The sequence below is a fragment of the Hemiscyllium ocellatum genome, chromosome 18 (genome assembly GCF_020745735.1).
Source record: "Hemiscyllium ocellatum isolate sHemOce1 chromosome 18, sHemOce1.pat.X.cur, whole genome shotgun sequence".
Taxonomy (NCBI): Eukaryota; Metazoa; Chordata; class Chondrichthyes; order Orectolobiformes; family Hemiscylliidae; genus Hemiscyllium; species Hemiscyllium ocellatum.
The window spans coordinates 39,676,987-39,693,576 of NC_083418.1; the positions used below are offsets into that span (position 1 = coordinate 39,676,987).

At 39.6% G+C, this 16,590-nt stretch overlaps 1 protein-coding gene across 6 annotated transcripts in view; it reads right to left on the minus strand.

Moving 5' to 3' along the window:
- LOC132824423 (serine/threonine-protein phosphatase 6 regulatory subunit 3-like) overlaps nt 1-16,590 on the minus strand; it is a 143,411-nt gene that overhangs the window by 5,019 nt on the left and 121,802 nt on the right. For all 6 annotated transcript variants that reach the window (XM_060838892.1, XM_060838891.1, XM_060838890.1 and 3 more), the window contains exons 21-23: nt 15,427-15,622; nt 8,483-8,581; nt 7,239-7,328 (exon numbers count right to left, since the gene is read on the minus strand). In XM_060838892.1, the coding sequence (XP_060694875.1) occupies nt 7,239-7,328; nt 8,483-8,581; nt 15,427-15,622 (385 nt within the window). The remainder of the gene's footprint in view (nt 1-7,238; nt 7,329-8,482; nt 8,582-15,426; nt 15,623-16,590) is intronic.

Sequence of the window (16,590 nt, forward strand, 5' to 3'; positions counted from 1 at the left end):
CAGTTGCCCAAGACTGGAATTGAACCCAGGTCCCTGGCACTGTGAGGCAGCAGTGTAACTACTGAGCCACTGTGCTGCCAACAGGATACATGAGTACCAACTAGCCACCAAAACTCACGACCAACTTTCAGTGGTATCCATAGACACAGACAAAGAGGGATACCAGTTTGCCTGAGTCAATACGTCCATCCTTGGACAAGCCAAACAGAGACATGCACAAGAACTCCTTTAGGCCTGGCATTCAAACTGGAACTCCATTAACATACATATCAATTTGGACCCCATTTACCAACCTCTCAAAAACAGAACTGGAAATGTATCACCTACCACAACAAACAGAGACAGCTAAGAGCAAATAGGACAGAACACCAACGCTTCACCAGAGGCTCACTGATTATGTTATCGAGCATGGTGACAAAATGTCTAAGAACAAAGCTACCAGCTCAGTGAGCAAACTTACAACCAGAGTGAGTGTGTGGGTTTGCGAGAGTGCGCATGTTTTCTTCTTTTAGAGAATTCCAAATTTTAACCTTTATTTGTTGTGCATATACGCTGATGACTTATATCAAGGAAGCCAGTGGGGTAGTTCCCACTGAGGCTTTGGAGTAGTCCCCTCATGGAATCCATTCCTGAATCTGCAATGTACCTTCAGGTGCTTCATGTAACCTGAACCAGTTGTGTCTCTCCTTCTGGCATTTGCACTCCAGTTATGCTTCCTCTTTCTCTTGGCAGGGTAGGCACATTTGTCACAGGATGACTTCTGCAGATGATATGCCTTGAGAGTAATATTGCCAAAGTGTGTGAGTCTTGCTCTGGCTAGAACCCTAGCTCATTTGAAATATATTCGCTTTTCAATTTGTTCAGCTATGTTGTTACACTGCTCTGGAACATGTGAGACTTAAACTCAGGCCTCCGGGGTTCATAACTAGGGAACTATCACTGCACCACAAGATCTCTCCATTATCAAAGTTCCTTTTTATCTAATATCAAGAATTATCATACAAAACCAAACAAAATTTCCCCTACTGCCTGTGGTACTTCACATTTATTATCAACCAACAATAATCACTAATGTTACTAATGAATCAAATTACATGCAATGTTCAGCAAAGTGCTAACCATAATTAACTTTTTGTAATATTGGGAAGAGCTATCACACATAATCAAATGTTTTTTTCCAATCAAATTAGCCATGAGATTTTTAAAAATCTATTAACCATCACCTGAAATAACCCTAGATCTTTTAAAAAACATCCAAAAGTGCTCTCTCACACAAAACTACCTGAGCTGGTACGGAGTCCATCATTGAGTTGACTTACTCAACCAGGATCCCCTGACCAAGGCCATCTCCCTTGACATGACTGAGGTCTATTGACAACCTCGATAAGTTTCTTGGTTTTGTGTGCGCACTAAATGGCACAGCAATACAATATTAATATGAGACAATGTCTGGAAAGGCAAGTTCAGAATGATGGGAGCATATAGGAAGTGTCGAAGTGTGGGAGTGGTGAGACAGCAAGTGAACAGACACAGATTGGTGTAGTCCATAATTGGGTGCATCCTGCTGATCACAAAATGCCCGTGCTGCAGCATTACAATGGAGCATACCTAGTATCAATCTAGTAAATCTATGCATTGCCATCTCCATGACAAATCTTTAATTCCTCAGATATGGAGGCCGAAACTGCAAGCTCTTTCATTTGCTGTCACCATAGCCAAAGTGAGTTTGTCAGCATCATCCTGTTGTCATAGCTAATCTAACATGAATTACAACCATAAGTGAAATCTTTTATATAAATACTTTTATCAGGAAGCTTTCTGTCTCACAGCGCCTGAGACCCGGGTTCAATTCCCGACTCAGGCGACTGACTGTGTGGAGTTTGCACATTCTCCCCGTGTCTGCATGGGTTTCCTCCGGGTGCTCCGGTTTCCTCCCACAGTCCAAAGATGTGCGGGCCAGGTGAATTGGCCATGCTAAATTGCCCATAGTGTTAGGTAAGGGGTGAATGTAGGGGTATGGGTGGGTTGCGCTTTGGCGGATTGGTGTGGACTTGTTGGGCCGAAGGGCCTGTTTCCACACTGTAAGTAATCTAATCTAATCTTTTCAAATCTTTTACAAAACATCTATATACAAAAAAAGACTAATATCAAAATACAGATAGATGCAGTACAACGTCATGTCAGGATACTATTAATAATGAACTACCATCTATTTTACCAGAATAAACGTATCTACTTAAACTAAATTACAAACAAATTAAATGAAAATTTAATTTAACTGTATGCAAATTAAATTAAATTAAATTAAAATCTCACTACTTTCTTCTATTACACTTATCATACCTCCACTGAAGCTCCCATTCCTGGGAGCACCATTGTACCCCTATTCTCTTCCTCCAGCCTCCCCCTCCCAGGGCCCCACAGGTGCCCAGACTGATTCCCACCGCTATACCACGGCCCTAATTAATATTGCTGATAAGTCTATGTTCATATAATTTAAAAAGGCTGTCATGTCTTGTAAAACTGCTCCATTTTTGTGAGGTAATCTTGGGGGAGATGCTCCATGCCAACCTTAAGACCTGGTGATTTTTCCAACATCCAATTCATTAAAATGCTCTTCCTCACAGTGAGTAAGAATATTACACAATCTCTTCCCGTGTTCCCCCAGTGAGGGCAAATTTGATAACCCCAGAAGAAATACCGGGTCCACTTTAACTTCAATCTCCAGGATGTCCTTCAACTCCCTTACTATAGCTCTCCAGTATGTCTGGATCTTGCATGACCACTAGCAGTGTGAGAGTGAGAGTGCCTATACTAATGTTACATTTGGGACACCCTGGTGACGCTTCTCTCTTGAACTTCGCTAGCTTCTCTGGCGTCATATGAGCCCGGTGTAAAATCTTCAATGGTATGGCCGGCACTCTGTTACATATTGAAATTTTCCTTATATTTTCCCATATATCTTCCCATACCTCCAATGAAATATCCTTTCCTAGGTCTTGATTCCATGCCCTAAAGAGTCCCTCCACGTCTCCTAAGGCACATCCCTTCTGTAAATGATACAAAGTACTAACTGAGAGCATGCCCGTACACTGAAGCACTCTTTTCTCCATGTCTGACTCGTAAAACTGAGCCAGGAGTGTGGTCTTCCTCTGTATATAATCCCTAATCTGAAAGTACCGGAAAAGGTCCCTGTTAGACAATCTGTATTTCCAACTTAGCTGGCTAAATGAAATCAAGACCTGCCCCTCGAATAAATCTCCCAAACAAGAGATTCTCTTATTCTCTCATATCTCACAGCCGGAGTCCATTACCCCAGGTTTAAATCCTTGAGCTCCTACCAACAGGGAAAACAGCAAGGTCTTAAGCCAATTGCCCTTGTCTTGCCTCATTATCCCACAGGCCTTCACCTTATTTAAAATTATTGGACTCTTAACACTGCTTAGTCATGGATTTCATCTTATCCATAAATAATAGATTAACTAGGGGACATCTCGACTGACAGGCTTCAATGTCAAGTCAAATCGACTCCAAATCCCCCTGTACCCAGTCACCCACATATGCCAACAGGGCATTTTTATTAGAAATCTTTTCAAATCCGGAAGATCCAACCCTCCCTCACCCTGCGAAAGCTGCAATTTAGTAAATTTAATTGGGGGGCGCCTGTGGCACCAAATAAAGGACCCTAGCCAACCAATGAGCCTCTGTAACACTTGTCTGGGTAGCAACGGGAGCATTCTCATGGGGTGCAACAGATGAGGAAGAACATTCATTTTGATCAGGGCTACTTGGCCAAACCATGATAACGGTGATCCCTCCCACCATTGTAAATGCTGTTTTATCCTCTCCTGTAGTTGTACATAGTTAACTTTATACAGTGGCGGAAGGCAAGGGTAATAAAAATTCCTAAATACAGAAAACCTGTTGACTTCCATCTAAACGGGAACTGCATGCCATCCTTCAAACCAGGCACCTCCACTACCCCCCACTCTGACCAGCATGGCTTCTAATTTTGTAAAGTTAATCCTGTAGCCTGAAAAACTATCAAATAAATTAATTGTCTGAATCAAATCGAGGAACGGATTCCTTCGGATTGGCCTAGAACAAAAGGACGTCATCAGCATATAGGGTGATCTTATGCTTCCCCCATTCCCACCCCCGGTGCCACTACTTCAGGATCCCTTCTGGTAGCCTCAGTTAACGGCTCAATTGTCAAGGTAAATAACAGCAGTGACAGAGACACCCCCGTCGACTACTTCTCCCAATATTAAAGTTATTTAACTTAATACCGTTTGTGATAACTGCTGCCTTTGGATCATTATACAACATTGCCATCCAGCTAGCAAAGGCTCCCTGAAGACCAAAACACTTTAGGACCCCAAACAGGTACAGCCATCCTACCCAGTCAAAATGTCTTTTCTGTGTCTAGGGAGATCACCAATCCCGGGATCAATCTTTGTTGGCATACTTGCATTATGTTCAGTACCCTTTTGATATTGTTGGAGCAGCTACAGCCCTCGACAAAACCCCATCTGATCATCTTTCACAGATAGGGCAATACCTTTTCCAACCTCAGGGCCAGTACCTTGGATAGAATTTTAAAATCTACATTAAACAGTGAAGTTGGTCTGTACGAAGCACATTCTTTGGGGTCTTTCTCCTTCTTTGAAAGGAGGGTGATATTCGCCTCCCTGAGAGAGGGCAATAGACAATCCTGTGCATATGAATAGCTACACATCCCCAGAAGTGGCTCCACCAACACATTTATGAATTCCTTATAGAATTCACTTGGGAATCCATCTGGCCCTGGTGCTTTGCCACCCTGGAGATGCCTTATTGCTTCCTGCACCATCATAGGCGCATTCAACAGGGAAACGTGCTTTGCGTTTATACTGGGGAAGTCCAGATTCTCAAAAAAGGACTGCATTCTCACTGCACTGTGTTCGCCTCCCTCCGACCGACATAACTCTGCGAAGTATTCCCTAAATCTAACATTGATCTTCTTCAACTCACAGGTAGCAGTGTCAGCCTTCTCTCTAACAGACATAATAGATTGGGAAGCATTTTTCTTTCTAGCCAGAGATGCCAGATATCTACCTGGCTTATCACCAAATTCAAACAGTCTTTGTTTCGTGAAGGAAACCTTTTTTTTGCTACCTGTGTGTGCAATGAATCAAGAGCCACCAGGAGGGCTGTAACCTGCAGTAGCTTGACCAATGAAGGCCTATTGTAATATACTTCCTCAGCTATCTGCAGCCAGGTTTCCAGCATCCATTGTTGCTCTTCCCACTGTCTTCTAGGTCGTTGAATATGAAATAATCAGGCTTCGTAGACATGGCTTTGTGGCCTCCCAAAGTATTGCCAGATCACTGGCCATACCTTAGGTGACATCCAAGAAGGCCCTGAACTCTTGTGATGTACTTAACGAATTTGCTCTCCCTTAACAGAAATGGGTTCATGCGCCAGTGCCATGCATCCATTCCACCACTCTTGATTTTAACATCTAAATACACTGGCGCATGGTCCGAGACAGCCATACTCCTAATGTTGCACATCAATGTTCTGTCCAAACAATCCAATGGCATAAAAAATGTCAATTTGCGTATGGCACTTGTGAGAATTGGAATAGAAACTAAAGTCTCTTCCATTCGGGTGGAGTTGCCTCTACACATCCACTAATCCCAACTTCTCACACAAGTCCACCAACTGCTTAGATTGTGCAGGCATGCCTGCTGGGCCCCATTGCACCCACAGAATCTATTAGGCGATTAAAATCCCCTCCTATGATCATGCGGCGCACCCCAAGACTCATTAATTCAGCAACTGCAACAATTAGAAAGTTAAGAGAAACCAACGAGGTCTTCGCCATCCTCGTGTTCCAGTAGACCCACGAGCCATAAGTTTTTTCTTCTACTTTTATTTTCCAGGTTGTCCACTTGCTCCTGAAGAACCTGAACCTGGTCTTCCAGCGTTTGATCCTTCCTCCCGAGAGCTCCTCCACGGTCTCTGATGTCGTGGTCCTCTCCTCCACTGCCTCTACTCTTCAGTCCAACAATTGAAATTCCTGTTCATGCTTTTTCAGCATGGCAGATAGTGGCTCCACCCCGCTTCAAAAATTTTCTTGTAATTTGGCAAACTCCGAGAGTAATTGCTGATGACCCATTAAATCCAAAGGGGCTGCCCCAGCAGTTTGCGCAATGGCTACAGGCACCCCTGATGCAGGAGGGAAGTGCCCTGCCTGCTGTGCTCCTTTAGGCCCCTTTTCTTTATTTGTTTTCATTCTGGTCTTAAAGCTGTCACATCACAATTTTAGCAGCTCCAGATGTTCAGTAAGTTTATATTAGCATTTCTTTCTCCTTGGGATGGTTGATGAGGGCATTAAAGGTCCACCTTGCCCGGGGGTATGGCACAGAGCCCAGCACAGCAGACCACTCCGACCGCCGCCATTTGGATCTCCTATGGTTGCAATCTTAAGGTGAAGTATAAAACTGGCAACTATGACAAATGTCAGATTAATACTGCAACTTAGAATCAGGCTATTTTTGGCTCAGAGAAAATTAGAAATGCAAATAAGAGAAACAAAATGAGAATATGAAAAGAGATGAACAGTTAACATAAAAAGGCAAACCAAAAGTACTTCACAGGCAAATAAACTGCAAAAGGGTAGTAGTGAAAGGAGGACGGGGTCAATTATCGACAAAACAGGGAGGTGGAGGCATGATTGGCGGGGGGAAGAACTAGAAGCATTGGCCATAATCTTTCAATCTCCCTTAGGTACAAGGACATTATTGGAGGATTGCAGAATTTTACAAAAACTATACAAGTTTTTACAAACAATAACTCAGGACAATACTGCTGTTAGCTTGTTTGTTACAGTAAAGTTTTAAAAACATTCAAATCTTGTCATGTTTACCTGGGAATTCGAAGCTATTTGTCTCTATAGGGATCTTAACAATTTTCTCAAAGGCAGCAATATCATGCTCCAAATGGTTTAGGTTTCAGTATTATCTGTACATAACTGTTGTTGCATAACTCAAGTATTCAAAGTAGTCACCAAAGAATGAAAGTTAAATAGTGCCACAGCAGCCATTTACACATTTACGTAATCTATACAAAATGTGCCACAGCATATTTCAATACAAAATATGCTATCAAACCACTGGAAAAATAAAGTGTGCTAAAGTTAGACACTATACAACACAAAGTGATATAATGCATAGGATCCAACGAAAACTTACTTGACTTCTTCCATTGATGTCACATTATCAACAGGCCCATTCAAGGTATCTTTTGCTTGAGATTTCATATTCCCTTCAGAAGGCTTCAAGCTATTGACAAACATTTTGTGTTAAAGATAGATTACAATTCATACCTCCTTTTAGTTACTGTTATGGACCAGGCCAGGCGACCTCAAAATATTTTAAGAAAATAGCCCAGACCCTAATCTCTTCTTAGTGATGCAGCTGGTCAAACCATTTGGTTTTAAGCAAAACGGAAATTATTTTAAAACTACAGTTGAAACATGAACTGAAAACAGAATTTAGAATAATTTAACTATTTGAAAACCCAACCAACTCGATATAGCAACTTAACTAATGAGCTGTTCCAATGCCTGCAATATCCCATAAACACATCCATTGGTGAAAAGTAAATTCAAACTCAAGAAAACAACTTCCAAAGAGATTTCAGAGGGAAAGACAGCCAGGCACCATCTGCTGAAGCTTAGAACCTGCCATTGTTAAACTAAGCTCTTGCCCAGACATTTCAGCACCTCTGCCTTTACAATCTTTCTTGATTAAAAAATACCCAAAGACAAAATAATTTTGTTAACATCATAGCATCATCACAGTTACCAACTGATATATTTGTATACCTAATCTGAGCTTACCTTTATACATACCAGGTGCAAGAACCATATCAAAGCTAGAATTAAAACAATTATTCCAATAACAAATGTATGGAGCAAAATGTAAACTGGTACAATTCATGGTATAGTATAATCAGTGATTTCTATCTAAAGCAAATCTAATGTTTCGTCTTTGCTGCTGTAGTTATGTCTCTTGTAACTGGTCAGATCAGAAAAACTCTGGATTTAAAACAACAGCACCCACGCCACTCAATGAAGTGCTGTTTGCATATAAAACAAAACCTGTGAGCAGTCAACTGTATTGAAACTATTGCTCCCATGTCAGTGAAGAGGAATTTCATTAGATCAGGGTGGAAATTCTTCTCATAATTCCTGCAGCTGAATTAACTAAAATCTCATGCTTATCATGTGAAATAAGACTTCAATAACAGCTTTAAATCAAAACTGACATTATAGTAGTAACAAAGATAAGTAGCAAATAATCTGAGATTCAAATCTCCATGTACATTCCATTTATAAATATTGCAACTTGTATAATCAAACCAGTACATTACAGGTTAAATCTGAAAGAATACAGAGCACAGTTGAAATCATCATTATGTGAAATGCACATACCCAGGCTGTGATGGTGAAGTCAGTTTTGGAGTTTCCAAGTTTTCTGATAACACATATTTTGAAGAAAGATCTTCAGAGGTAGACAACTTAACTTCCTCACTAAACAGATAAAAAGCAACTTGGTCAAATATCTGTCCAAGTTTTTCAAACAACACAATGTGCCCTTTCACAGAGGTGTTATGGAATTCACTTTCCAGTCATGCAGGATATGAAAACCTTCACATGCAAACGGACACAAAGCATGAATTTATGACAATCAGCTTGCAGGCTCTTTAAATTTTAATGTAATAGTTTGAATACTGTCTCAAAATCATGCCAAAATATGAAGAACAGAAATCTAAAAATCACATAAGGCTGTTTATTCGCGCACACAATATTATAATACATACCAATAGGATTTCAACACTCTGAAGCCACAAGCACGAAAGAAAGAGAAAGGAAGCTTAAATTGTGAAACACTCAACTGAACTAATATGTTCTAGTTTATAATTTTGAAAAGTTTCACAATCAAATTCTATTGAATATTGCTCCATTAAAAGGTCTGTTATAGCATAAGAAATCACTACCTAAATATTTCAAAACACTTTTAACTGGAGTAAACAACAGCAAAAATTAAGATTCTAAACTATAACTGGATCATAAATACAGAAAGATTAATAAGTGACAGATCTTCAAACATTATACAACATCATAGAAAGATCCAACTTCAGTTCATTTTGTGAAGCATGTATGAAACATACATTATTTTAAGTTTATTCAATTAAATACCAACGATATTTAAAAGCTACCAAAGTATGCAGTCATGTGGGTAAGGGACACCTTCTTCTACATCAGAGCAACGATTTGGAGCTATCAATATTTGCTTCAAAAGCATTAGCTTCGGAAATCATATGCAGGAGAAAATTTCAAATGATAAACTTCAAGCTATTCCTTTTCTAAAATATTCAAGTCAATTATATGAAATTGTAAAATCAGCTCTTTATAAAGTGAACAATACTAAATAGGATTTAAAAACCTAACCTCAAATCCAGTCATTTCATAAATGGAGAGGCTGTAGTGGAAATGTAATGAAACAAATTCATATGGAATAAAATGACTATTCTGGGAAGTGACTTGACCTGTTCATTAAGGATGGTGGAACAACCAATGGAACTAAGAGAAACTAAAGTTACGACAGGAACATCCTAGACTGTGTTGTGACCAGATCTATTTCTAAGATCAGGGAGACAATTTGGAAAATGTAGTCAACAAATTCAAATTTTTAAGAATTAACTCAAAAAGATGGGGGCAAAGGGAATGAGGCTGATAACGCTTAGCCCATCCTCTGTAACAAATACCACAAATGGATTTGAAATTGAAGTTATACCATACTGCCTACTCAGAGGCAGAATCAGAAAAAAACACCTGCATGCTAATATTGTGAAGACAGACTCTTAAATGAGGAAATGGGGACCATCCCAATACCTGCTGATGAGGAATACAGAGTAACCCATCAGGTGATAGTACCTGTATTATCTGATCATTGTAAGGAAATTTTATGAGTCTTTCACAAAGTTCCAATGGCAGGTTGCTTAGATATTAGGAAAGCGTAGATGAAAATATGAAAACTTCTTGTTGGGCCAGATTACATTAAGATATTGTCAAATTTTGCCAGCATTTTGGGAAAGCACATCTTAGCAGGACTTGTACACTTACTGGTAAGGTCCTAGGGAGTGCTGCTGAACAAAGAGACCTTGGAGTGCTCCTTGAAAGTGAAGTCACAGGTAGGTAGGATAGTGCAGGTTTGGTATGCTTTCCTTTATTGGTCAGAGTATTGAGTACAGAAATTGGGAGGTCATGTTGCGGCTTTACATGTTTCAATATTGCACACTGTTGGAATATTGCGTGCAATTCTGGCCTCCTTCCTAGCGGAAAGATGTTGTGAAACTTGAAAGGGTTCAGAAAAGATTTACAAGGATGTTGCCAGGGTTGGAGGATCTGAGCTACAGGGCGAGGTTGAACAGGTTGGGGCTATTTTCCCTGGAGCATCGGAGGCTGAGGGGTGATCTTATAGAGGTTAACAAAATTATGAGGGACACAGATAGGATAAATAGGCAAAGTCTTTTCCCTGGGGTCAGGGAGTCCAGAACTAGACAGCATAGGTTTAGGGTGAGAGGGGAAAGATGTAAAAGAGACCTAAGGGGCAACTTTTTCAAGCAGAGGGTGGTACGTGTACGGAATGTGCTGCCAGAGGATGTGGTGGAGGCTGGTACAATTTTAAGAGGCATTTGGACAGGTATATGAATAAGAAGGGTTTGAAGGAATATGGGCCACGTGCTGGCAGGTGGGACTAGATTGGGTTGGGACATCTGGTCGGCATGGATGTGTTGGACTAAAGAGTCTGCTTCCGTGCTGTACATCTCTATGACTCTTTGTGTCACATAGGTCAGCTAGTGGGGAAATCTCAAAGAACTGTTTTGCAGGGTTTAAATAGATTACGAAAGATCCACACTTCAAATCAAAAATGGGATCCAGAATCTTTTAAAACTTTTAGATTACAACTCCTTTTTAGGTAAAATTATTGCAAAAACTATAGTGGAGAAATGAAATCCTTTTTTTTAAAAAACAAGATTATGGATTACTCATTCTGATCAAAGCTCAAATTTTATGCTGCAATATTCAAAGAAATTACTAATCTGGAAATAAAATATCTTCTGCTCATCACCCACATTCTCGAGGTGCATTAGAAAGAGGGCATTAAATTTTGAAGATCTATGATTACAATTCATTGCCACAAACATAGAACATAGAAAAATACAGCGTAGCACAGGCCCTTCGGTCCTCGATGTTGCGCCGATCCAAGCCCACCTAACCTACACTAGCCCACTATCCTCCATATGCCGATCCAATGCCCGTTTAAATGCCCATAAAGAGGGAGAGTCCACCACTGTTACTGGCAGGGCATTCCATGAACTCACAACTTGCTGAGTAAAGAATCTAACATCAGTCCTATACCTACCACCCCTTAATTTAAAGCTATGCCCCCTCGTAATATCTGACTCCATACGTGGAAAAAGGTTCTCCTGGTCAACCCTATCTAAACCCCAAATCATCTTGTACACCTCTATCAAGTCACCCCTAAACCTTATTTTCTCCAATGAAAACAGCCCCAAGTGCCTCAGCCTTTCCTCATATGATCTTCCTACCATACCAGGCAACATCCTGGTAAACCTCCTTTGCACCCATTCCAGTGCCTCCACATCCTTCCTATAGTATGGCGACCAAAACTGCACACAATACTCCAGATGCGGCCGCACCAGAGTCTCATACAACTGCAACATGACCTCAGGACTCCGGAACTCAATTCCTCTACCAATAAAAGCCAGTACGCCATATGCCTTCTTCACAGCACTATTTACCTGGGTGGCAACTTTCAGAGATGAAACGTCCAAATGATTGGGATAAGGCAATTCCTTTGTTACTATTTTCCATTAGTATGTGCCTGATGAGCCCATAGAATATTATATTTTTGAACTAATGAGATGAGAGTACCAATTAAAACTAATTAAAGAGAAACTAATAAGTCAATGTTCTGAAATTATACTTCCAAGCCATGTTTCAACTCTTATAAGGACAATTTACCAATGCCTTTGGGTTGACTGACAAGCATTTAAAGAATGTGCAACAAATGTTGAAAGCTACAGCAGCTACTGTCAAAGTTCCCAATTTTGTTGTCAAAGACAAAATGTTAGTGTTGCTACCAAGGTTTACTGGAGTTTACCACATAAAAAACGGAACTCAATGTAAATTATGCAGTGGATGTTCAAGACAGGGAAAAGAATCAGCGAAAGTGCCATGACAACACACTGTTGAAAAGATAAGAAGTGTACTTACATCATTTGAAGAAATAAGGAGTGAAACAGAAATTGGAAAATGGGGAATCAAACAGATAATTCAAAAGCTGACCCTCCAACAATCAGATCAGAAAACAGAGAAGTTTTACATCAGTTTATCTTTCAAGAGACTATCAAAGCATCATAGAATTTTAAGTCAATTTGTGGGACGTGGCCAGGAACAATGGCTTTGGCTATTTATGACATTCATGTGAGAAATGCGTAGCCTTTAAAACATCTTGATAGACTCAATCCAGACAGTGTCAGAAAAATCAACTTGCTAAAGATTCTGTTCTGAGACAGACAAATAAATATTAGCTTTTTTTAAAAACCAGCTGGACTTCTTCAGTGCAAGTCACACCTCTCAGAATGAAATGTGCACCAGCATCATTTCAGCAATTAACCAATAATATCACTGAAGAACTATGTAACTACACTGTTCACATCTACGATGCTACTGGTTTTCGTCAAACCTGACACGATTGTTTACACCATCTGACTGAACTCCGTACCATTTACAAAAAGGCAATTTGTTATAAGCTTGGCTAGAAGTAACTTTGCCAAAGCAAAGGTAACTTATTTGGGCCAAACTGCATGACCAGACCAAGTTGCACTTAAAAACGTGAACAGATAGGTTATTTTGGAATTTCTAAGATAAAAAAAAAAGAAATTTTATGTTCTGTTGGCATGAATGAATTGTATTGTAAGTTTGTTTTGAACTTCAGAATCATCAGTGCACCTTTAACAGACTTGTCAAAAAATGCAGAAGATTTGAATGGAAACAAAAATGTCAAAGTGCCTTTGAAAACATGAAAGCTTGCTGACAACTGCACCAGTTTGAGCTGCACCTAATAACTGGTTGTAGATACCAGCAACATCAATTTGAAAGTGGTTTTACTGCATGACAACAAGATAGAGATTGTCCAAGAAACTTACCACATGTCAGCAAAAATATTCCACACTGGAAAAATAGACCTTTAGTCTTGAGAGATTATTTGGTTCCATGATATAAGGTGTGCGATTGACACATATCTCAACATGATTTATTTTCTGACTATGAATCAGTGACATATAGGTTTTAAAGTGATTTATGATCTATTTGCAAGAATTTCTGTAGCCATAGCATTACGAAGTTGAAGGCACATACTGTACCTTTAAAAGAGAGAGAAAGCTGTTCAGAACAAAGTGACTACAAGCACCTGTGTATATGACTAGATGGCAGTCCCAGAGTGTACTGGAAAATTAAAAGTACGTAACATTTGACTGTGAAATGGACACCTGACTTTTGATTAAATTCAAATTGTTGTCAAAACAGCAAGCAATCAGTTTAAATTATGCCCCAAGATACTAAAACCCAACAGAGTTTGAATTTATTGTTTTGCCAACATCAAACCAATGAAACAATCTGATATTGAGGGTATAAAATGTAAATACTTTGAAAACCGGTCAGACAGCAGCTGCCGCAGAGAGAGAAACTCATGGAGAGCCAATTATCCATCTAACATCTTACTCTCAAAGATATTTTAAAAACGTTGTCTATCAAAGGTATCTTTTCACGTGAAACATACTTTCAGAAGAGGAGACCCAGATAGATATCTATCCACTCCCCTTGTCCTCTTCCTGAGAAACCCAAAGCAGACTAGGACTGAAAAATTTAAGTTGAAAGACAACAATTTTCTGATTACCACTATAAACTGCCTTTGGGGAATTCAGAGTATGGGCTAACAGAGCTGAAAATGTATTACTGGAAAAGCGCAGGTCAGGCAGCATCCAAAGGAACAGGAGGATCGACGTTTCGGGCATGAGCCCTTCTTCAGGAAGCCCGAAACGTTATGCCCAAAACGTTGATTCTCCTGCTCCTTGGATGATGCCTGACCTGCTGTGCTTTTCCAGCAACACATTTTCAGCTCTGATCTCCAGCATCTGCAGTCCTCACTTTCTCCTATGTGCTAACAAAGGTAAACACAAGATCAGTGTTATCTCAACTCCATAGCTTTGTGCCCATCCCTATCCCCTTGCCTTGTGATCTGTACTTGGGGTCTAGCCTGTCTTTCATAGTTCTGCTTAACCAAGATAGTTAAAAAAAACTCAGATTTGCTGTTAGATATCTCATCAATTATTTGTTAATTTAAATGATACATTATTTCAGATTTTTCAAAAATTTATGCTTACTGTTATGCCAAACCTCACCACACCAGCCCCTCCAGAGCAAGACAAGAATTGAAAGCCTACATTTTTGTCACAGAAATCCGATTCGTTGATAGTTAATGGCAATGTACAGAGGGATCTTGGTGTTCAAGTCAATAGCTCCCTGAAAGAGGCCACACAAATAGATAGGGTGGTAAAGGTGGCGTATGGCATGTTTGCCTTTACTAGTTGGAGAAATGAATACCAAGAGTCAGGGTTTCATCTTGCAGCTTTGATAAGAATTTGGTTAGGCCACACTTAGAGCATTGCGTTCAATTCCCGTTGCCACATTATAGGAAGGACAGGGGGGCTTTAGAGGGGGTGCAGAAAATGTTTATTATAGGATGTTGCCTGGTTTAGAGGGTACAAGCTCCAAGGACAGAATAGAAAAACCCAGATTGTTTGCTCTGGACCATGGAGACTCAAGGGAGACTTGATAGAAATCTATAAAATTAGGAGATGCATAAATAGGATTAATTGTAAACTAGAAGACCTGAAGGAATGAGGACATCAAGAAAATGAAAGACAAACAAACCATGTGTTTAAGAGCTGAAAAACACTATGCATTGAAATATTCTATTATGCCACATGCTTCTGAAACATTACAATCTTTAAATCTTCAAACCTCTCCTCATATAATCTAACTGCTCCCTCATTTTCAGTCAAAATAAAACTAGGAAAGAATTAATTGGCATTATGTCATGCCAGTAACTTTGAGCCCAAATATTATTATCAATGAAGTGCATCAACCATCACTGAGAATCCAAACAAGTCACAAAATACCCCAAACCATAATGCTGGAATGGAATTCAGCTACATTGTTTAAAAAAAGCTAGAAAAAAAAGATTGAACTATCAATTTTCTGATGGAATTTGGTCAACCTACCTTTTAAACACAGCAGTTTCAGTTTTGGCATCTACAGTAAGGCTGACTGTTTCTTTCATAGAGCCATTTGTAACTGTCTCTGTTATTTGGTCTGTAACCACCTCTTCTTCTTCTCCAAACAAGGTGGATTCTACATTTAATGCAGTTGACACTGCTGTTTGCTCCTTGCAGACAAGCTGAGAGGTGGCAACAAAATCTGCAATTTGAAGATGGAATCAGTTAAAAACATTCCACAACTAGGAAAGTTAGGTAGACATCATATTTAAAAACTTAATTGACTTTTATCTCAAGATATTCCAAAACATTGTAAGGTTTCATGTTATTTTTTTTCTAAACAGTATCTACGCTGTCAAATTAGCCAAGCTTTTACTGAAAGAACATGCTGAAGAGTAAATGTATTGAAAAAAAACAGCCTAATAATGCAAATGTTAACATTTGTTTTAAGTTTTAGATTTCCTTCCTCCAAATAATCAAATTTGCTTTCACTTAAAAACAAAAAAAAAATCATGATTAATCAAATTTAAGATAAATGCCATGGTCCAGAAGGATTATAGGCAAGCATAAAAAGTAGTCAGGGAAGAGACTGTAGAGGCACTACTACATTATACAAAAAATACAAATAAAAAAGGGAGTCATGCCAGAGGGATATAGTGTCAAAAGCAGAAATTGCTGGAAACATTCAGCAGGTCTGGCAGCATCTGTGGAAATAAATCAGAGTCAACGTTTTGGGTCCAGTGACCGTTCCTCGGTTCTGCTGAACTTTTCCAGCAATTTTTGTTTTTGTTTCGGATTTCCAGCATCCACAGTTCTTTCAGTTTTTGTTTAGGTAGTTATGATAATTCCCTAACTTAAGGCAGATAAGAGTAATGCAAATATAATGTACTTGGCTTTCTAAAATGGCCTTAAATAATAGATTCACGATGATGAATGACAAGTGAAAGGGGAGGGTGATAAGTCAGAGGTCATTGTATACGATATAGATAGAACGAATGATGGCATATGCATCAAGAACTCTCAGGCAGTCAACTAAAAGACAGGACCTCCAAGGTTGTAACCGCTGGGTTACTCCAGGTGCCATGTGCTAGTGAATACAGAAATAGCAGAATATGGCAGATGCATGGCTTGGTGCAGGAGGGAGAATCTTACATTTTCTGGATTACGGAG